The sequence below is a fragment of the Trichosurus vulpecula genome, chromosome 3 (genome assembly GCF_011100635.1).
Source record: "Trichosurus vulpecula isolate mTriVul1 chromosome 3, mTriVul1.pri, whole genome shotgun sequence".
Classification (NCBI taxonomy): Eukaryota; Metazoa; Chordata; class Mammalia; order Diprotodontia; family Phalangeridae; genus Trichosurus; species Trichosurus vulpecula.
In genome coordinates this window covers 157,250,316-157,268,063 of record NC_050575.1, presented here as the reverse complement: position 1 = coordinate 157,268,063, position 17,748 = coordinate 157,250,316, and the positions used below count along the sequence as shown (strand labels likewise).

The window sequence follows — 17,748 nt, the reverse complement described above, 5'->3', positions numbered from 1 at the left end:
AATGGGGTGTGGTGGGGAGGACCCTCCAGGAGGGCAGACTTTGGATAAGTCAAACAAAGGAGAAGAAATGGGCACGTGCAAGGTGTGTCAGCAAATAATGAGACTGGCCTGACCGGAATGGAGGGGACCACTAGATAGGTGGCATTGTGCAAAGAGACCCCCTGGCCCAGCCATGTTTGGAATTAGAAGATGTAGATCTTGGCTTTTTTTTTCTTATACACTTCCTGGGTGACCTTGAACTTAACCCTCTGGATCACATCTTATAAATTAAATGATCTCCAAGATTCTTCCAATCAAATGATCTATGCTGAGGAATTAAATGTTGGGGAATCATGGAAGATGAGGCTCAGAGACTGTGCAGAGCCTTGAACACCAAACAGAAGAGTCTAGATCTGATTCTGAGGGCAGTAGTTCCTGAAAGAAATGTCCCTATTAGTAGGGACATGGTTTATTCCCTGAGCTATTTCCTCCCTCTTCACTCATCCTGATTGGAGGAAGGAAAGACACTCTGGCCCAGACCCAGGCACGGGGATTACTGAGAAAAGACTGCCTCTTAGCCCACACAAGCCCCAAGGTAGCCTAAGCCAGGGGTGGGGAAGCTGTGGCCTGGAGGCCACATGTGGCCATCTAGGTCCTCAGGTGCGGCCTTTTGACTGAGTCCAAGTTTTACAGAACAAATCCTTTTATTGAGGGGATTCTGTGAAGTTGGACTCAGTCCAAGGGCCGCACTTGAGGACCTGGAGGGCCACATATGGCCTCTAAGTGGGCAGGCTCCCCACATCCCTAACCAATATCAAGCTGGGTGAGCTAAGGACCCACGTTAGTGTTTCCTACTAATTTCCTCATGTGTAAAATGGGGATAACAACAGCACCTCCCTCCCAGGATAAAGTGAAATGATATTTGTAAAGCACTTTGCAAACCTCGAAGTGCTGCATAAATGCTAGTGGTGTTGTCCCCTAACAAATTAGCTGCAAAACCTCCAGTCTAAGACAGGTTCTGAGAGCCAGAGCCATTTCTGCAGTTCGGTGAAGGGAAGAATGGGGTTGGCAGGGGGTGCATGGAAAGTACTGTGCATGCAAGGGCACAAGGGTGGGTTTGCACAACTTGGCTGTGCTACCTTGGGCAAGTCAAATGATGGGCTGGGCTAGATGATACTGCACAGTCTGAGCTCTGGAGCCAGTGCCTTCCAGCTATAGAGAGTGGGGGGGGGAGCGCGGGGGGAGAGGGGAGAAGAGAGAGAGAGAGAGAGAGAGAGAGAGGAGGGAGAGAGGAGCGAAGAGGAAGAGGGGAGAGAGGAGAGAGAAAAGAGGAGGGGGAGAGAAAGAGAGAGGGATGGAGGGGGGAAGAGACGGAGAGAGGGAGGGGGGAGAGAGAGAGACAGAGGAGAGAGGGAGGGAGGATGGGGGAGAGAGATTGGGGAGAGGCAGGGAGCAGGGGAGAGAGATGGAGAGAGAGAGAGATTGGGGAGAGAGGAGAGAAAAGGGAGAGGGGGTGAGGATGGGCGGAGAGAGAGAGAGATAGAGATTGGGGAGAGGGAGGGAGGAGGAGGATGGGCAGAGAGGAGGGAGAGAGAGAGAAAGGAGTGGGGGGAGAGAGAGAGAGAGGATGGGGAGGGGGCGGGCAAGAGAAGCTGCCCCTGTTCAGTGTATGTGTGTTTGTATGTACACACAGGGGAAGAAAGAGAGACAAAGACAGAGAGAAAAGCTTAGGAGATGCTGCCTTTCGTGTGTGTGTGTGTGTGTGTGTGTGTGTGTGTGTGTGTGTGTGTGTACATACACATACAGAGAGGGAAAAGAAGAGAGAGATTAGGAGGAAGACTTGTAAAATGAAAACCCTGGAAAGTATACTTCCATCTCTCCCCCATAAACCACCTGCTTTCTGTAACTCAGCACAGAGACCATCGTGCCCAGCGCCACCCCCACCCCACCATTCCCCACTCCTAGACATAAGAAAGGATGAGCTCTAGGGTTCAAGGGGAATTTCTTGTCCTCCCAGGCCCAAGGCCTTGCCCTCCGGAAGACGGCCTTGTTTCTTTGTCTACCTCCCCTCTCTTCCCTCCTGCCGCTCCCTAAATGATATCTGCAGCCTGTAACGTGCTGCTGCTAAGTACTATGGATTAGAAAAGCTGGAAAGCAATTTCAGTCTTTTCTATCAAGTCCATTCCACACGCCTGCTCAGTGCTGCCCGAGGACAAGGGGACCGCAGGGGGTGGGGGTGATCCAGGCAGGGGCAGCTGCCTCGGCTCCAGCAGGAATAGAATATTAGCTCACATTTCTATAGTGCTTTAAGGTTTCCAGAGCACTTTCCATATATTATCTCGCTTGATCCTGACAACAATACCATGAACCACATGGTTAGCATCACCTCCAGCTTACAGCTGAAGAAACAGGCTGAGCAAGGCTGAATGATTTGCCCAGGATCGCATGGTCAGTAAGGATCCGATGCAGGATTTGAACCCAGATCTTCATGCCTCACAAGTCTAGCACTTGGTCCATTATGCCATCTCTGATCTTCTACAATCCCATGGACCTCTTTTCCTCTGTTAAGGGAAGCATATCCTCCCAGTCACCCAAGCTCCAAACCTCCACCCGCTGGAGTGGGAGCTCCATGAGGACACTGCCTGTATTTTACATAAACTTGGCTTCTCCCCTGGTGCCTAGGATAGGGCTTTGCACACAGTAGGTACTTTAAAATGTTTGTTGATTTGTTGTTGAAGACAACATGAGGACACACTATATGGCTTCTCTGGTCAGAAACCATAAAAGTTGAAACTCATTTTGCTGAATTTTTAAGACCCCTTATGGAGTTGGAACCATTACGTGACAGAGAAAATATTTAGAAGGACATAATAATTATGGCTTAGGTTTGGAAGGTTCCTCTGAACCTAGGGAAATCAATAGGAAGGAAGTAAACAAGCATTTATTACTGTGCCAGGCACTGGGCTAAGTGCTTTACAGAATTATCTCATTTAATCCTCACAACAACCCAGAGAGGTGGATGCAATTATTATCCCCGTCTTATAGTTGAAGAGGTTAAGTGACTTGTCTAGGGTCACATAGCTTGTGAGTATCTGAGGCTAGATTTGAACTCATGTCCTGCTGGGCCTGGAGCCAGGAAGATTAATCTTCTTAAGTTCAAAGTCACTTAACCCTGTTTGCCTCAGTTTCCTCATCTGTAAAATGAGCTGGAAAAGGAAATGGCAAACCACTCCAATATCTTTGCCAAGCAAACCCCAAATGGGGGTCATGTAGAAGTGTCTGAACACCACTGAAACAACTGAATAACAACAGCAACAAAACTCCTTCGCCCAGCCTTCCCAGCTCTCTGTAAACGGAGCCCAACTACCACTTGTCCAGCCTTTATTCTCTCTGCTCCTTAACCTAACTGGGGAAGGACATAACTTATTCCCACCTCTGTGCCTTGACTCAGACTTGGCTCCCACTGGGCTTCTCTCCTGGAATGCCCCCTCATCTACTCTCCAGATTGAAATCCTACCAGTCTTTGTAGACCCAACTCCCCCATGAACCGTTTTCGGCCCTCTCCCTCTCTGTTCGACAGCATTGCTGTATCTGCCGCACAGCTCAGCTTATGTTTATTACTCACAGTTGTTCTATATTTATTAGTTTTATCTCAAGGAAATTTTAAGCTCTCAAGGGCAGGGACCATGAATGTCTTTCTATGCCTTCACCAAGGCTGGCTCAGTGCTGGATACATGCTATGTCAGTCCTTCAAGGATTGGTGGGTTTCCTCAGTGTTTGTATTCCTTCTACAGACACAAATTGCAGCCCCTTTACAATTTTGTAGATTCTCAGTACCCAGCACAATGCACATAGCATGCACTCCGTGCTTGTTGAAATGAATAAACGGATGATTAAATTAAGGGAGAAAAAACAATCTAGTAGGTACTCTTTAAAAGTTGCTGTGGCCAGTGCGGTGATGCACACCTGTAATTCAGCTACTAGGGAGGCTGAGGATGGAGGATCTCTTGAGCTTGGGAACTCCTGGCTACAGTGGACTTAGCTCAGTCAGATACTTGCACTAATTTACCAACATGGTGAACCCCTCCTCCCACCCAGGATCATGGGAGCCACCAGGCTGCCCAAGGAGAAGTGAACTATCCCAGGTCTGAGATGGAACAGGTGAAAGATCTTGTGTCTATCAGTAGTGGGATTGGCAAGGAGGTTCAGTCTTTAAAAAAAAAAATTCAGTGGCAAAAAAATGCATTATCCTGCAGCAACCTGGTGGGGAGCCTGTCCGTCTTCTCCAGCAGCTGGTCTCCACTGTCATTCCCCCCGCCCCCTTAATCTTCAGTTTTTCTCTGTGTTCCTTCCCTGGTGCCTGAAATCACACACAAATGCCCCCCGTCCTTAAGGAATCCTTTCCTAGACCCTAACATCCCCTCAGATTATTTTCCTCTATCTCTCTGTCCATTCTCAGCTAAGACTTTGAAAAAGCTTCCTACTGTTGTTGCCTTTGCTTCCTCTCCTTTCACCCTCTTCTAAATCCTGACTTTTGACCTCTTCCCATAACTGAAGCCGCCCTTTGTGAAGTCACCAGTGAGCTCTTCATTGCCAAACTGGGTGAATGGCTTTCCCCCCAACCTCGTCCTTTTCTGCCTCTTGGCATCATATGACACTATTGGCCACCCACTTCTACTAGATGCCTTCTCCTTTCTGAGTTTTTGTAACACTGTCCTTCCCTGTCTCTGCTCCTCAATCTCCTTTGCCGGGTTGCCACTAACCTCATCCTTGGAATTGCTGGTGTCGCCCCAAGCCTCCGTCCTGGGCCCTCTTGTCTCCTTGCACACACTCTCTCCTGATGGCCTCATAACTCACATGTGTTCAGTTATCATCTCTACGAGCCTTCATCTCTCCTGAATTCCATCACCAACTGCCTACTGGAATTTTGAATCAGAGGTTCTGTAGACATCTCAAACCCGCCACGTCTCTCTCTTCCGAAACTCATCTCTTTTCTGCACCTCCCTCTCTTCCTGTGGACGGCACCACCCTCCTTCAAGTCATGCAGGTTCACAACCTTGGGGTATCCATCCCTCCTCACCCCATTTATCTGCTTAGTTACCAAATCTTATTTTTTCCACCTCCACAACATCTCATCTCTTCCATACCTGCCCTTTTCTCTACTCCCTCATCAGCGGCTATTGAAATACCCTCCTGATAGGTTTTCCTGCCTCAAGTCTCTCACTCTGTCCAATCCATCCATCACACATCACACACTGCTAAACTGATTTCCTAAAGCACAAATCTGACCATGTTACTCCCCTTCTCAATAGACTTCAATGGCTCCCAAGTATCTCCAGGATCAAAGGTAAATTCCTCTTGATATATACATTCCTTAACAACCTGGCCCCAGCGTACCTGTCCAGCCTCATTACACACCACTCCCTTCCACGTAACATAGCAATCCAGTCAAATTGGCCTTGCTATTCTGCAGACATGATACGTGGGTTCCTGTGTGCCTTTTCATTGGCTGTCAACCTCTGCCTCTTGTAATCTCTGCTTTCTTCGTGGTGAAGCTCAAGCTTCACCTTGAGACATTTCCTGATCCTCCCAGCTGCTGGTGCTTTCTCCCCAAATTACCTTGTATGTATATATACTGGGTAGCCAGATAGCTCAGTGAATGGACTAGCACCAGGTCTGGAGTCAGGAAGACCTGAGTTCAAATGTGACCTCAGGCGCTAGCTGTAGGACCTTGGGCAAGTCACTTAACAGTTTGCCTCAGTTTTCTCATCTGTAAAATGAGCTAAAGAAGGAAATGGCAAACCACTCTGGTATCTTTGCCAAGAAAACCCCAAGTGGGGTCACAAAGAGTCAGACGCAACTGAAACATGACTGAACAGCGACAATAACAACATATATATTGTCTTCCCTCAATAGAATATAAGCTCTTTGAGGACAGGGACTGCTTTTTGCTAACGAATCCAGTGCCTGGCACACAGTGGGCACCTAATAAATACTGACTGACTGATCAAGATGGTGCCTGGAAATGGGACCAATAGTCCTGTACTTAAGGTCTTTCCACTTCAGAAGGGCTTGCTGGAGCCTGTGCTGGCATAACTCAGAGAACCTGGGCTCACTTCTGCTCTTTTATGAGGCATCCACTTTTGTGGATGCTGGGCACACATTCATACTCAGTGCTTTTGATTCATTAATTATATGAGATCTATCACCCCTCTCCCCTATTTTAAGCTACATGCATAAGGCATTAACTTCATTCCTGTTCCTGGGCTTCATAATACCCCAGACAGTTGGGTAATAATTCTAATCCTTTATATTTAATAATAACCTCTAGGGTTTCTATAACACTCAAAGGTTTGCAAAGTACTTCACATATGGGATCTCCTTTAATCGTCACAACAACCCTGTGAAGTTGGGGCTATTATTACATCCATTTTATGGATGAAGAAACTGAGGCTGGCAGAGATTAAATGATTAATCAGGGGTTACACAGGTACTATCTGAGGCAGGAGTTGATTTCAGGTCTTTTGACTCCAAGTCCAGTACTTTATCCACTGGGGAAGGGGAAGGAAAGGGAATGAGCATGTATTAAGCGCCTAATGTTGTTGGCCAGGTGAGAGGCAGCTAGGTGGTTCAGTGGATAGAGTGCTGGGCCTGGAGTCAGGAAGAGCTGAGTTCAAATCTGACCGCAGACACTCACTAGCTGTGTGATCCTGGGCAAGGTACTTCACCTTATTTGCCTTCATCCACTGGAGGAGGAAATGGCAAACCACTCCAGTATCTTTGCCAAGAAAACCCCACGGATGGTATGATCCATGGGGTGAAAAAAGAGTCAGACATGACTCAACCACAACAATTTGCCAAACACTGTGCCAAGCTTTATAAATACCATCTCATTGGGTCCTCCCAGCTAGCAACCTGACGAGGTAGGCACTTACTGTACCCATTTTACAGGTGAATGGTTGAAGTAACTGAGGCAGACAGAAGTTAAGTAATTTGTCCAGGGTGACACAGCTAGGAAGTGTATGAGGCAGGACTTGAACTTGGGTCTTCCTGACTCCAGGCCCAGTGCTCTTTCTCCCTTGCCATCTAGTTACTTCTAACCAGGTAATACCCAGCCACCTCAATATGTTTATTGAGCACTTTATACTTCTAAAGATGCTTTTCCTTCTTAGAGGATCCTCAGACCAACTTGGGCAATAAGTTGTCATTCCCAGATAAGGAAACTGAGGCACAGTGAAGCTAAGAGATTAGCATGAGGTTATGTGGTTAATTGAGAGTCAGGAGTGGTACTCTTTTCAGTCTGGTGTTCCTGCCATTATACCATACAATAGAGAGTCCATTGGGAAAAGACTGATGGTCAAGCTTGGAGCTGGGCTGAGAGCCAAACTGCCCCCTCCCCTTCATTCTTACAGATAAGGAAAATGAGGTTTAGGAAGGTCTAAAAGATTTGCCCAAGGTCACATGGGTAGCAAGTGTCAGAAGCAGGATTTGAACATAGGTCCTCTGACTCCTGAGCTGTCCTTTCCATCATACCATATCCCTAACAGGGATTTCCATTGCTGTTATCTTGATACAGCGATTTGGAATTTCCTCCCCATATTCTCTGTTATAAAGTCTCTGACCTCGTCTCATTCCTCCTTTCCACTCCTTACCTGGTCCCTGCAGGCTCCGCCGGCAGCAGAACGCCCCGCTCTTTGGAAAGATCCGGAGTTCTCGGTTTGGAACTGAAGAACCTGGGGATGGTACGAGTGACCTGGATGAGGATGAGGACCTACAGATCCAAGTCCCTTAGTACAAGGGAAGGAGGAGGGAAGGGCCAGCTTGCATCAGGGAACGTTACTTGGGCCAACTCTCCAGGAACTGCAGCTGGTCCTTTTTAGTGTCGACAGCCCTGGGCCTGGGCTCTGAGAGCCAGGACAAAGCGGGAAGCTGCTTGGAACTTGGCCCTTGCCAGGTTGAGGGTAGGGTGCACCCTACTCAGGACAGGCAAAGGTGATCCAGTAGAGCCACTTGGCCAGATCTCATTCCCCTTGTCTCCCAGCCGATTCCTCCTGCTCCTCTTCCTGTCCTTTCTCCCCTAGCCTCCACCCTGCTACCCTCAACCTTCAGCAAAATCAGCAAGGACATAGTAAACATAAGATGATGACTTTATTGGGCCATTAAAAAGCAAAGTGGGAGCTGAGACTGACCAGGGCCCTGCCTATCCAATTCCCTAAGAAGGTGGGAAACGTGTTCTATTATACATATATATAATATTATATATACATGCATGCATGCATATATGCATGTGTGTACTTGTACCTGTTTTATTTTTATAAACATATGAACTAAGGGAGAGGCTGGCTGCTGTTAAGAGGATTTGGGGATTTACCTCAGACTCCTCTCCCCATTCTGGGGTACTCTTTTGGACTTTTGCATGAAAGAAGAAAGCCAGGAAGCCATTGGGAAGACCACCCCCAGCCCAGCTCCAGGGGCCTGATGGGACAGAGGAGTGGGTCAACAAGCACATTTTTACAAATCCAAACTTTTTTTTAATAAACTGAGTTAAGATCACCCGAGGTTGAGTCCGACTATATGGAAAAGCAGGGACTGGTGGATGCAAAAAGAAAGTCCTTGGCCTTAAAAGTATCTCTTTCAGGTGGGAGGGCTGGTCTCAGGCACCACTGCCCCTTCCTCCTCCACTCAAGATCATAGGGGGCCAGCTTCCTAGACATAGCACCCCAAATGTGTGGGGCCTTTCATGCTCTGGGAGAGTCACTGAGGCATGGGGGAAGGAATCCTGGACTGGGAGTTAGGAGGCCTGAAGCCTAATTCTGGTTCTGTTGCTGTGACCTTAGGCTATCCACCTCCCCCTCTGGTCCCCTCTGTTGCTCCTATGAAATGAAGAGATTGGTCCAGACGATTTTCTAAGGTCCCTCCTAATGATGACAGTTTATGATTCTGTAGTTCTCTGACCCCGACGGTGGGGAGGAGGGCAAACCTACCAAACCATCTCCTGCAGGGAGGTTATTGTTCTAACAGCCCCACCCCACTCCCCCTCCCCCTCTTCCCCGACAGACTGTTAATAAAACATGGGCCCTGACAATTTCCATGTCACCAAGCCACACTCTAATACCGTTCTTGGAGACAGGCCTAAAATGATGATAAAAAATTTAAAAACCATGGTGCAAGCCAGTTTTATGGGCAATGTGGGGCTTGTTGCCACAGCAACGAGAGGCAACAGCTCTCTTCCTGGACGCTCATTTTCCTTGAGAGGAGGTGCTGGAGGGAGTGTTGGGCAATGGGGAGACACAGGGATGTTGATCCTGTCCCCATGTCCCCTCCACTTCCCAAAGCTCAGCTAGAAGGATGGGTCAGAGGCCCTGTCTAGGAGAGGGACTGTTTCCTGCCCTGGACAGATTGGAAAAAAAAAAAAAAAGGAACTTGACCATAAGGAGAAACTAAAAAGTCCTGCCCTTTGGCCCTACATCCTGTACACAGGGTGACAACAACCTTCAAAGCCAAATCTTCAACCATTCTTCCTTCCCCCACCACACTCGGGGTCCCCCTCTACCATCCCCCATCCCATTCAGCTGCTGGGACATTCTCAGACACACAACAGACCTAGTCAGGCTGGGCTGGTATTTCCCCGCCAGACTCCCTGGCACCTCAAGCAAGATAGTGTCTATGCAGAGCAGTAATTACAGAGTCTGTATCTTCCTTTGCCTGGCTGCCCCTGTCCACTCCTTCCATGTGGCAAGATCTCTAGGAACCTCCCATCTCCTCTAGGAGATTGGGGGAGAGAGAGGGGAGAAAAGAGGGGGAGGGGGTCTGACAAGGGTGAGACCCTGGGGGAGGGGAATTTTGGTGCTGTTCAGAAAAAGCTTGGAATTGGTATGTCCTGCTATTATAGGCCTCGGTTTTATTCAGCTTTACCAACTCCAGGAAGTAAAGTAGAATGACCAAAGATGTAGAAGTCAGGTGACCCCCGTTTCCATCCTGGCTTTGTAAAATGAAGGCACTAGACTCAATGAGCCCTAAGGGCCCTTCCGTCTTTGACATATGCCTTGAGTCTGTAAGTAGCCTTGACACTGGGTGATCCAGTGTCCTGGCTGGGCCCCAGCTTCTCCCTATTGTGTTTGCTTACCCAACCTGACCATAGAAAGGAGGCAGGCCTCTACAGCACCCAGGCAGGGTTCCCCAGCCCCACCGCCCCATATCCTACCACTCCCAACAATCACCATCAACTGAAATTCCTCTGTGATAGATTCTTTCTTTTAGGTCTTTTCTTTGGCTTCGAGTATTTCCTATAAAAATGAAAATGTTCCTGTGAGAAGTAATCCTAACCCTAAATATCAGTGTATCACTTGCTACCTTAATGGGACAGCTAGGTGAGGGCAAGACTTTTCCCCACTGGAACCCAGGAAAGATTCCTTGGGTGTTGAAAGAGATGAGTTGGATTCAAGAACGGCAGGGAGGACCATAGATAAAAAGGATCAGCAAGATGGAAGATCCAGTCCAAGTGCCCTTGTACAGATGGGGAAACAGCCCCAGAAAGGGAAATGACTTACCTAAAAAAAGTTTCAGAGCTAGTGGTCCAGCTCTGTGTAGCACCCAGCTCTCCTGACTCCATGACCAATAAGCTGGTCACTGTTAGACTAATTTCACAATTCTGCCCTTGGCCCAGTCCTAGGATCTCCTATTTCCTGTCGGGAAAGCCTCCCCCTGCCCACTGACCCCCCCCCTTCCCTCCCTTCACCCCAACTGCCCTACATACACATGGCATTCCTGTCTCCATGTGCCCATGAGTTGGGAATGGCTCCTTTAGAACAGGGGAGGGAGACTGAAGCGATCATGATTCAGAGAGTGCCTAAAGGCAGCAGCAGCAAGGAAAGGTAGCAGATAACAGAGCTCTTGATAACAGAGCTCTTCTTTTGCCAGGGAAGGGAGGGAGAAAGAAAGAAAGAGGAAAGGAGGAGTGTCAAAACCAGAGAACAGACTAACTTTTTCCAATTGGGACAGAGAGAGAAGCCAGTGTCAGGTCCTTGCCTGATGCCTTTTGGCTTTCTCTATTACAGGGCCAGCCCTCAGCCAAATGAGGATGTCTTCACAGTTTGTCCACGGCATCTTTCCATTTCCCCTATTTGTTTCTCTTCTAGCACTCTGACCTGGCTCCTTCAATGGAGTCCCTGGACTGATCTCTTTTCTCCCACTCCCATTAAAATGGGGAGACAGAGTAGAAGCTCCTAAGGACCTTAGAACATAGATACACAGGGATCTAGAACTAGAGAAGACCACGCAGATCACCTCCATCCCCCCACATTTTGTGGATGGGTAAACTGAGACCCAGAGAAGGGAAGTGACAGAAATTAAAACTGGAAGGCACTTCAAAGATCATCTTGTCCAACCCTCACTGGCCTCTGGGTAGGAAGAGAAAAGAAGGGCTCTATGTACCCTCTGCCTCCTGCTCCTACCCCCAAACTGGACTCACAGCTTTCTGAAAGGCTTCAAGGATTTCTTCCCTAAGTTATCCTTCCAAAATACTTTGCCACTTAGAGTCAGCCAATCAACTTACTACTATGTGCCAGGCATTGTGCCAAGCACAAAGAAAGTCAACAGTCCCTGTTGTCAAGGAGCTCACCGCCAACTAGAGAGCGCACAATTCCTTCCCTCTTGAGATTTGAGGGTAGAGTATCCTCAGGGGTAGAGATGAGAGGGAATGAAAGGGACCAATGACCCAATTTGTTTTAAACAAACTAGGGCAACTAGGTGGCAAGAAGATAGAGTTTGGGGCTTGGAGTCAGGAAGATCCAAGTTCCAATCCTCCATCAGATCCTAGCTGTCTGACCCTGGGCAAGTAAGTCACTTAACTTCTGTCTGCCTCACTTTCATCAACTAGAAAGTGGGCATAATAATAGCACCCACCTCCCAGGGTTGTTGTGAGGGTCAAATGAGATAATAGTTGTAAAGTGTTTAGCTGTGCCTGGCACATAGTAGATATTATATAGAGGCTAGCCATTATTATTATTATTATTAATTTTAAGGAGGGACTTTCATCTCATCGGACAACTTCCCTGTAGTCCTGCCCTCCTTTCCTCCTTCCCATTGCGTCCATTTCTCTGCTTGCCTCTCTATCCCATCTTCTGGAAACAATGAGCTGAGGCTAGACTTCATTACCTGGCCTAGACACTTAACTGCTTATTGGTAAAATCAGGTGAGATTGAGAATGAAAGTCCCTAACCCAGTCAGTCTATGCTGCCTCCTTCCCCTCCAAACTTGAAGTTCTTAGTCTGCTGAGCCCAAGGGCCCCCAGGCAAAACAGCCTAAGTTAGGGAGCTTAGGAGGTGACTTGCCCAGAGGTCTTCCTTGCAAAGGACCTAATTAAGGTGTTCTCCTCCCTATATCAAAATACTGCTTCTGATCCAAGATCAACATTGACCCAGGAGACTGTATCTTTTTTGGTGATAACCTGTGCTGTCTAGCCTTAGTCCCATCCCCCACTCCAGTCTCCCTTAGGGGTTCTGAAACTTGTCCTAGTCTATCCTTGCTGAGTAGTTAAGGTGAATTAACTACCCATCTGGCTTAGAGGCCTTATGACTATGTGGAGGAGAAAGGATCACGTGTTTGAAGAAGTGGTAAGCACATGGGGGAGGGAGGCCAACAGGGCCCAGAGAACCAGCTGCTGTTCCCAAGCCAGGCTGGCTCCTTGCTGGCTGTTAATTGCAAGGTTGTGAGATGCCAGCTGCTTCCCCTCCCCCAGCTCTACCCATCACCCTTCAAGGCTGGGGGCTTCGTGCACTGAGTGGGGGGAGGGGCGGGGAAGAGGAAATCCCTTAAAGTTTTTTCCTCCTTCAAAGCTAGCACCCCCTAGGAAAAAAGACCTTAGATGCCTAGACAATTTGTCTATGTGCTCCTCCTACCACCCTGGGGTGTGTGTGTAGTTTGGGGGGGGGGGTGGAGAGAAGAAGAGAAAGTTGCTGAGTTGAACCAAACCTACTTGTTCTGCTGGTTCCTCCTCTTGATTCCCTAAACAACCCCCCTTCCCCCCTCCCTACCCCGCTAGCCATCCCCTGGGGCTGGTCTTGGGTCTCCTTTCAGAACAGCCTTTCCCACTAACTCTGCCCAGCCCTGAACTGTCCTACAGGGGAAGTGGCTGTCGTCCCTGAGTGGGCCCCCAAATCAATACCTAAGGGCAGGGCCCTGCAACCTTTCTACCCTCTTGACTGAGAGGCTGATCTGAGACTGAGCAATGCTGTATACCAGGTCTCTAGCTAGCTTAGTTTATAGGCAAGAGAGAAGGGGTAAAAAGAGAAAAATAAAGGAATCAAAAAGGGAATGTGTGAAATAAGAGTAAGAGAAAGAAAGAGAAAAGATGTGCACATGGCAAGGATTCTCACTAGCACCTCTGCACTGACACCAAACTCTTCCCTAGAGAGGAAGATGGTGAGTTGGGAGCTTTCTGACTGCCTCACAGCAAAACACCTTTGTGAATCATTCTTCCAGCCTGAAATGCAGCTACTACTGAGATGGCCCTGAGGAGGACAGGGCTGGGGGTGGGGAAGAGATAGATAAAACTATCTAGGTTTGTAGATCATCTTGGCCTTCAACAGACAAGAGCTTATGAATTTTATTTTTTTAAACCTCATGAATTTTGATATGAGCCAGATTTTTATTACCACCACTCAGACCCCACCCCCAAAGTAGGCAAACCAGGGTCCAAGGTTATATGCAGAGCCAGTCAGGTCAAAGGCTGAGATATACAATTAGGAGTCAAGATCTCCCATCCAGGGCTCTGCCCTTGGGTTTTCCCTGTGGCTCTGAGTTTGTTGGAGACAGTGGAGGGATAGTAGTGTTAAGGGGGTAGAAACTTATAGAAACTTCTATCCAAAAATTCATGGGAACATCTCAGTTGCCCCAGGCTCCTCTTTCTCAAGTTCCTAGAAGATAGGCTGAGACAATAAGAGAGACTGGCCCCCCAAAATTGGAGGTTCCTACTCTGGGTAGCAGCTGATATGTTAGGAATGTTTCTCCCAATGGAGAAGGTAGAGCTACCATCTGTGAAACACATCTAAGGTTTGGGCTATTCTTGATTCATCTATCAGGAAAACACTGGTGATTGCTTGGAACAAACCTCACGACTTCCTCTTTTCCTGTGTGTGATACTATGGCATTCAAAGAAAGAGCTAAATTCAATTTGCAAGCAGACCATGCTTGTGAGTTTGGTCTTACCCTTAATCACAGAGTCCTCTGCCTGGGTCAGAGTACACCCCTCTGTCTCCTAAGCCATGTTGTCTTCTTAATTAAGAAGAGGCTATCTTACTTTAAATGACCCATGCAAAAGAAATTCTGCACCATACCCTGGGCTGCTCACTAATTTCACTGTCACATCTCCCCAGCAGTCAAGAAGGCCTTCCTGATAGTCATTGCAGAAAGGAGGGTGAGTCAGCAGAGTCTTTGATCCATTTCCTTATTACTTATGGGGTCTCAAGCTTCATCCTAGGTTTATTTTTTCTTTGCTCCTCAATGAAAAGAGAAATCAGGGAGGTCACCGAGTTTCCCATCAGGACTGTACACAGTCGACCAATCCATGAATCTACAAGCTCTTAATAAATGCCTCCTCTGTGTCAGATACCTGCCTGTTAGGTGCTTGGGATAAAAATACAAAATTGAGACAGTTCCTGCTTACTGTAGGGGAGGGTACACTACATGCTATCATTTGTAAACCCTATGACACATACATAACACTTGATTGCACATAGGAGGAGCTCAGTAGTTGTTAATTAAGAGATTCTGAAGATTGCTTTTAAGTAACATTGAGTTTTTTCTTCTCTAGGTTATATCATCCCACTTTCTTTCACCTTTCCTCCAGGCTCCTTTTTCCCAACCTCTGATCAATTCCATCCTTCTCTGGACTGTCTCCAGCTTCCCCACATTTCCCTGTTAAGTACAGAAATAGGCAAAGACAAATGGAAGTGATTTGCCCAAGGTGACACTGAACCCAAGAAGAAAGTTCCAGTCCTGGGCCTGGGCCAGGGCCACCAGACCATGAGGCAGTAGAGAAGAGAGCTGAACTCTCCTGGCAGAGAAAACCATTTGATCCTTGCCCTAGACTCTGCCAAGAGGTATCCTGGGGAATGTTTCTGATGGTTATATAGCGCATGGGTAGAAGAAGGGCCATAAACCAGGGAAATAAAATGGAGAAAGTTTTTCTAAAGGAGCTCAAAGATGCAGTGTTATTAAAAATTGATATTTCAATGAGATAATCCCTCTCTCTTAGGCTTTTAATTGATTGCCTAAAAAGCCTTCCTCCATTGTGTGTGTTTTTTATTTGCAGTGAACATTAATTTTTTTATGGATGATCAAATCCGGATGGAGGAGAGGAACTGGCCACGCGATGAATTTGATGACCATAAAGCAAGGGGGCCAGTTGCAGACATCAGAGTGAGGGGAGGTGGTTATATGCATAAGGGGTAGGTGATGTTTTCACTGAACTTAAACCTTGCACCAACTTTCAGGACACCAGGATGGGGTGGGGCTCTCCCATTTGGTGAAGGGAATGATTTCCTGGCACCTGCCAGCCTGAAGCTTGGATGGGTCAGCACAGATACAGTCTGTGGAAACCATCTCCCTAAGCTTGATGAGGGTAACAGGAAGGTATGGGCTAGGCATGTTAATGATTCTTTGCGTCTAGAAAAACAGCATGGTTTCATGGGAAAAGGACTTGAATGGAAACCAGAAGAATTTCATTCTAGGCATAGCTTTCCCTGTGTGACTTTGAGCACATCATCACCCCTTTCTGAGCCCATTCCCTCCTCTGTAAAATGAAGACCTTGGACTAGACGATCTCTTAAGTCCTCTCTAGCTCTGACAGTCGATGACCATTTGTACAGTCTCTGAACAATCTTGAATAAATAAGTCTGCTTCCTATACATTCCAAATTGCAAGTGACATAAAATAGGGTCCAAAGGTTTAGAAATCCTCGCCCTATGTAACCTATTAATGGAAGCTTCTGGGTTCCCGGGCTGAGACTGAACAATTCTGACAGTACTAGGGATAGCTAAAAGGCGTTAGGCAGAAGTCTGGGGCATGGCCCCACTTCCTAAGGGGACTTCCCAAGGATGTCCTGCCAGGAAGTGGGGGGTGGGAGGGAGGAAAGCAGGCATGAGGGCAGACACCATCCTGGGAACGAATGCCTGTCAAACAATCCACTGGAGGAGGAATAGCCAGTATCTGTTTCTTTTCCCCCTGCCGCCTCATCCATCTCTATTAGCATGACAGGCTGCCTAAACAGAGGCCCCAGGAGTGTCCAAGCCAGCAGCAACCCAATGGGTCCAGTGGGAGAGTTTGAGCTGACCCTATGCCCTTTCCCCAACCCTTCACTCACCCTCCATCCATCTTTCCTTCCTGATCTTCCTTTCCCTCTTGCTTTCCTTCTTTCTGCTGCCACTACTTGCCACATTCTTGAAAAAGAATTAAGCCCCTTTATACAGTGGGACAGTTTTCTTTGGAGGGACAGAGCAATTTCACAAGGATCACTTAGGACAAATTCAGCACCTTAACTCACTTTTCAGCCTCTGCTCCAGACCTCCAGTCCCTCTCTCACCTCCTCAACTCCACAACTCTCCTGATAATAGAGGCTTACTCCAGGGTAAACAGTAGCTCCCCCCACCCCCTTGTTCTGGCTGTCCTGGCAGTGACCTGCCTCATGGAGAGCAGAGGAATCAGGGAGCATATGGGGAGTGATTTGGCCAGATGCCAGTCAGATCCATCACACTCCCTGTTAGAAGCTGAGACCGGGAATGCAGTCACTGGAGAGGTGGCAGGGCATTTCTGGAGGCAAGCAGAGGATTAGAATTGGGATTGCAGGTATTGCCCCAGCCCCCTCCAATAGGAGTCATGAGGAGCCCAGAAGTCTGGCAGATTAGTCCCTGTGGCTATGAACCAAGTGATTAGCCTAGAGAGGGTAGCCAGAAGATCCTGGCAGAGCTGGTATAGCTGGGATGAGAATGTCAGAGGGAGATGGAACAGGCCAAGGACAAGATTCCTGGAGTGAGGGAAGAGGAGGAGGGGAAAGGGAAGTAGGAGGGAAGTTAGCCTCCAGGATGGTGGCATTGCCTGGGATGAAAGAGGACGCAGCTGTCAGAAGAAGGAGATTACTTAACAGGATCAAGGAGACTACTGTAATTAAGAGAATTCTGGCATTAGCATTGGCATCAGCAGGGAGGTGCCATGGGAAAACAATGGACCAGAGGCCTTTATCTAATGTCAGAGACAGTGTTTCAGTTCTAGCAAATTATTGGTGCATGCTAAAATACTGATTTTCATACACACAATTTGCAGTGCCTAGAATGGTTCTGGGCACACACAGTAGGCAATAAATGTCTGTTGAAAGAATGAGTCAAAAAAGGCTGAAAAGAATATTCATTTAATATATAAATGTACAGCACATACCACTTCCTGCTCCCCATATAAGTAACAAATATTTACTTGGTGATTACTTCATACCTAGCATTGCAAAAACTGTCCTGGGAGGTTATAATAAAGTGTAAGATGGGTACCTGCCCTCGGGGAGCTTTCTGTCTAGCTGAAGAAATAAGAAAAGTACACACACAAAAAGATTAGTAAGGTATCTTTTGATACCAGGAATCTTAAGATAAGTGCCAAATGAGCAGGATAGGCAGGGAGTGCTATTGGAATTCAGAGAAGGGAAAAGATCACTATGGACCAAGGGTACTAGGGAGGCCTTCACAGAGGAAATAGGTCTTGAAGAACGGCGAGTGTTGGATGGGA

General features: G+C 47.6%; 1 protein-coding gene across 1 annotated transcript in view; it reads left to right on the top strand.

Moving 5' to 3' along the window:
- CCDC102A (coiled-coil domain containing 102A) overlaps nt 1–8,518 on the top strand; it is a 44,727-nt gene extending 36,209 nt beyond the window's left edge. The window contains 1 exon segment of the mRNA XM_036749853.1: nt 7,645–8,518. Coding sequence (XP_036605748.1) covers nt 7,645–7,771 — 127 coding nt within the window. The 3' untranslated portion in view covers nt 7,772–8,518.
- Nucleotides 8,519–17,748: the final 9,230 nt, after the last annotated feature.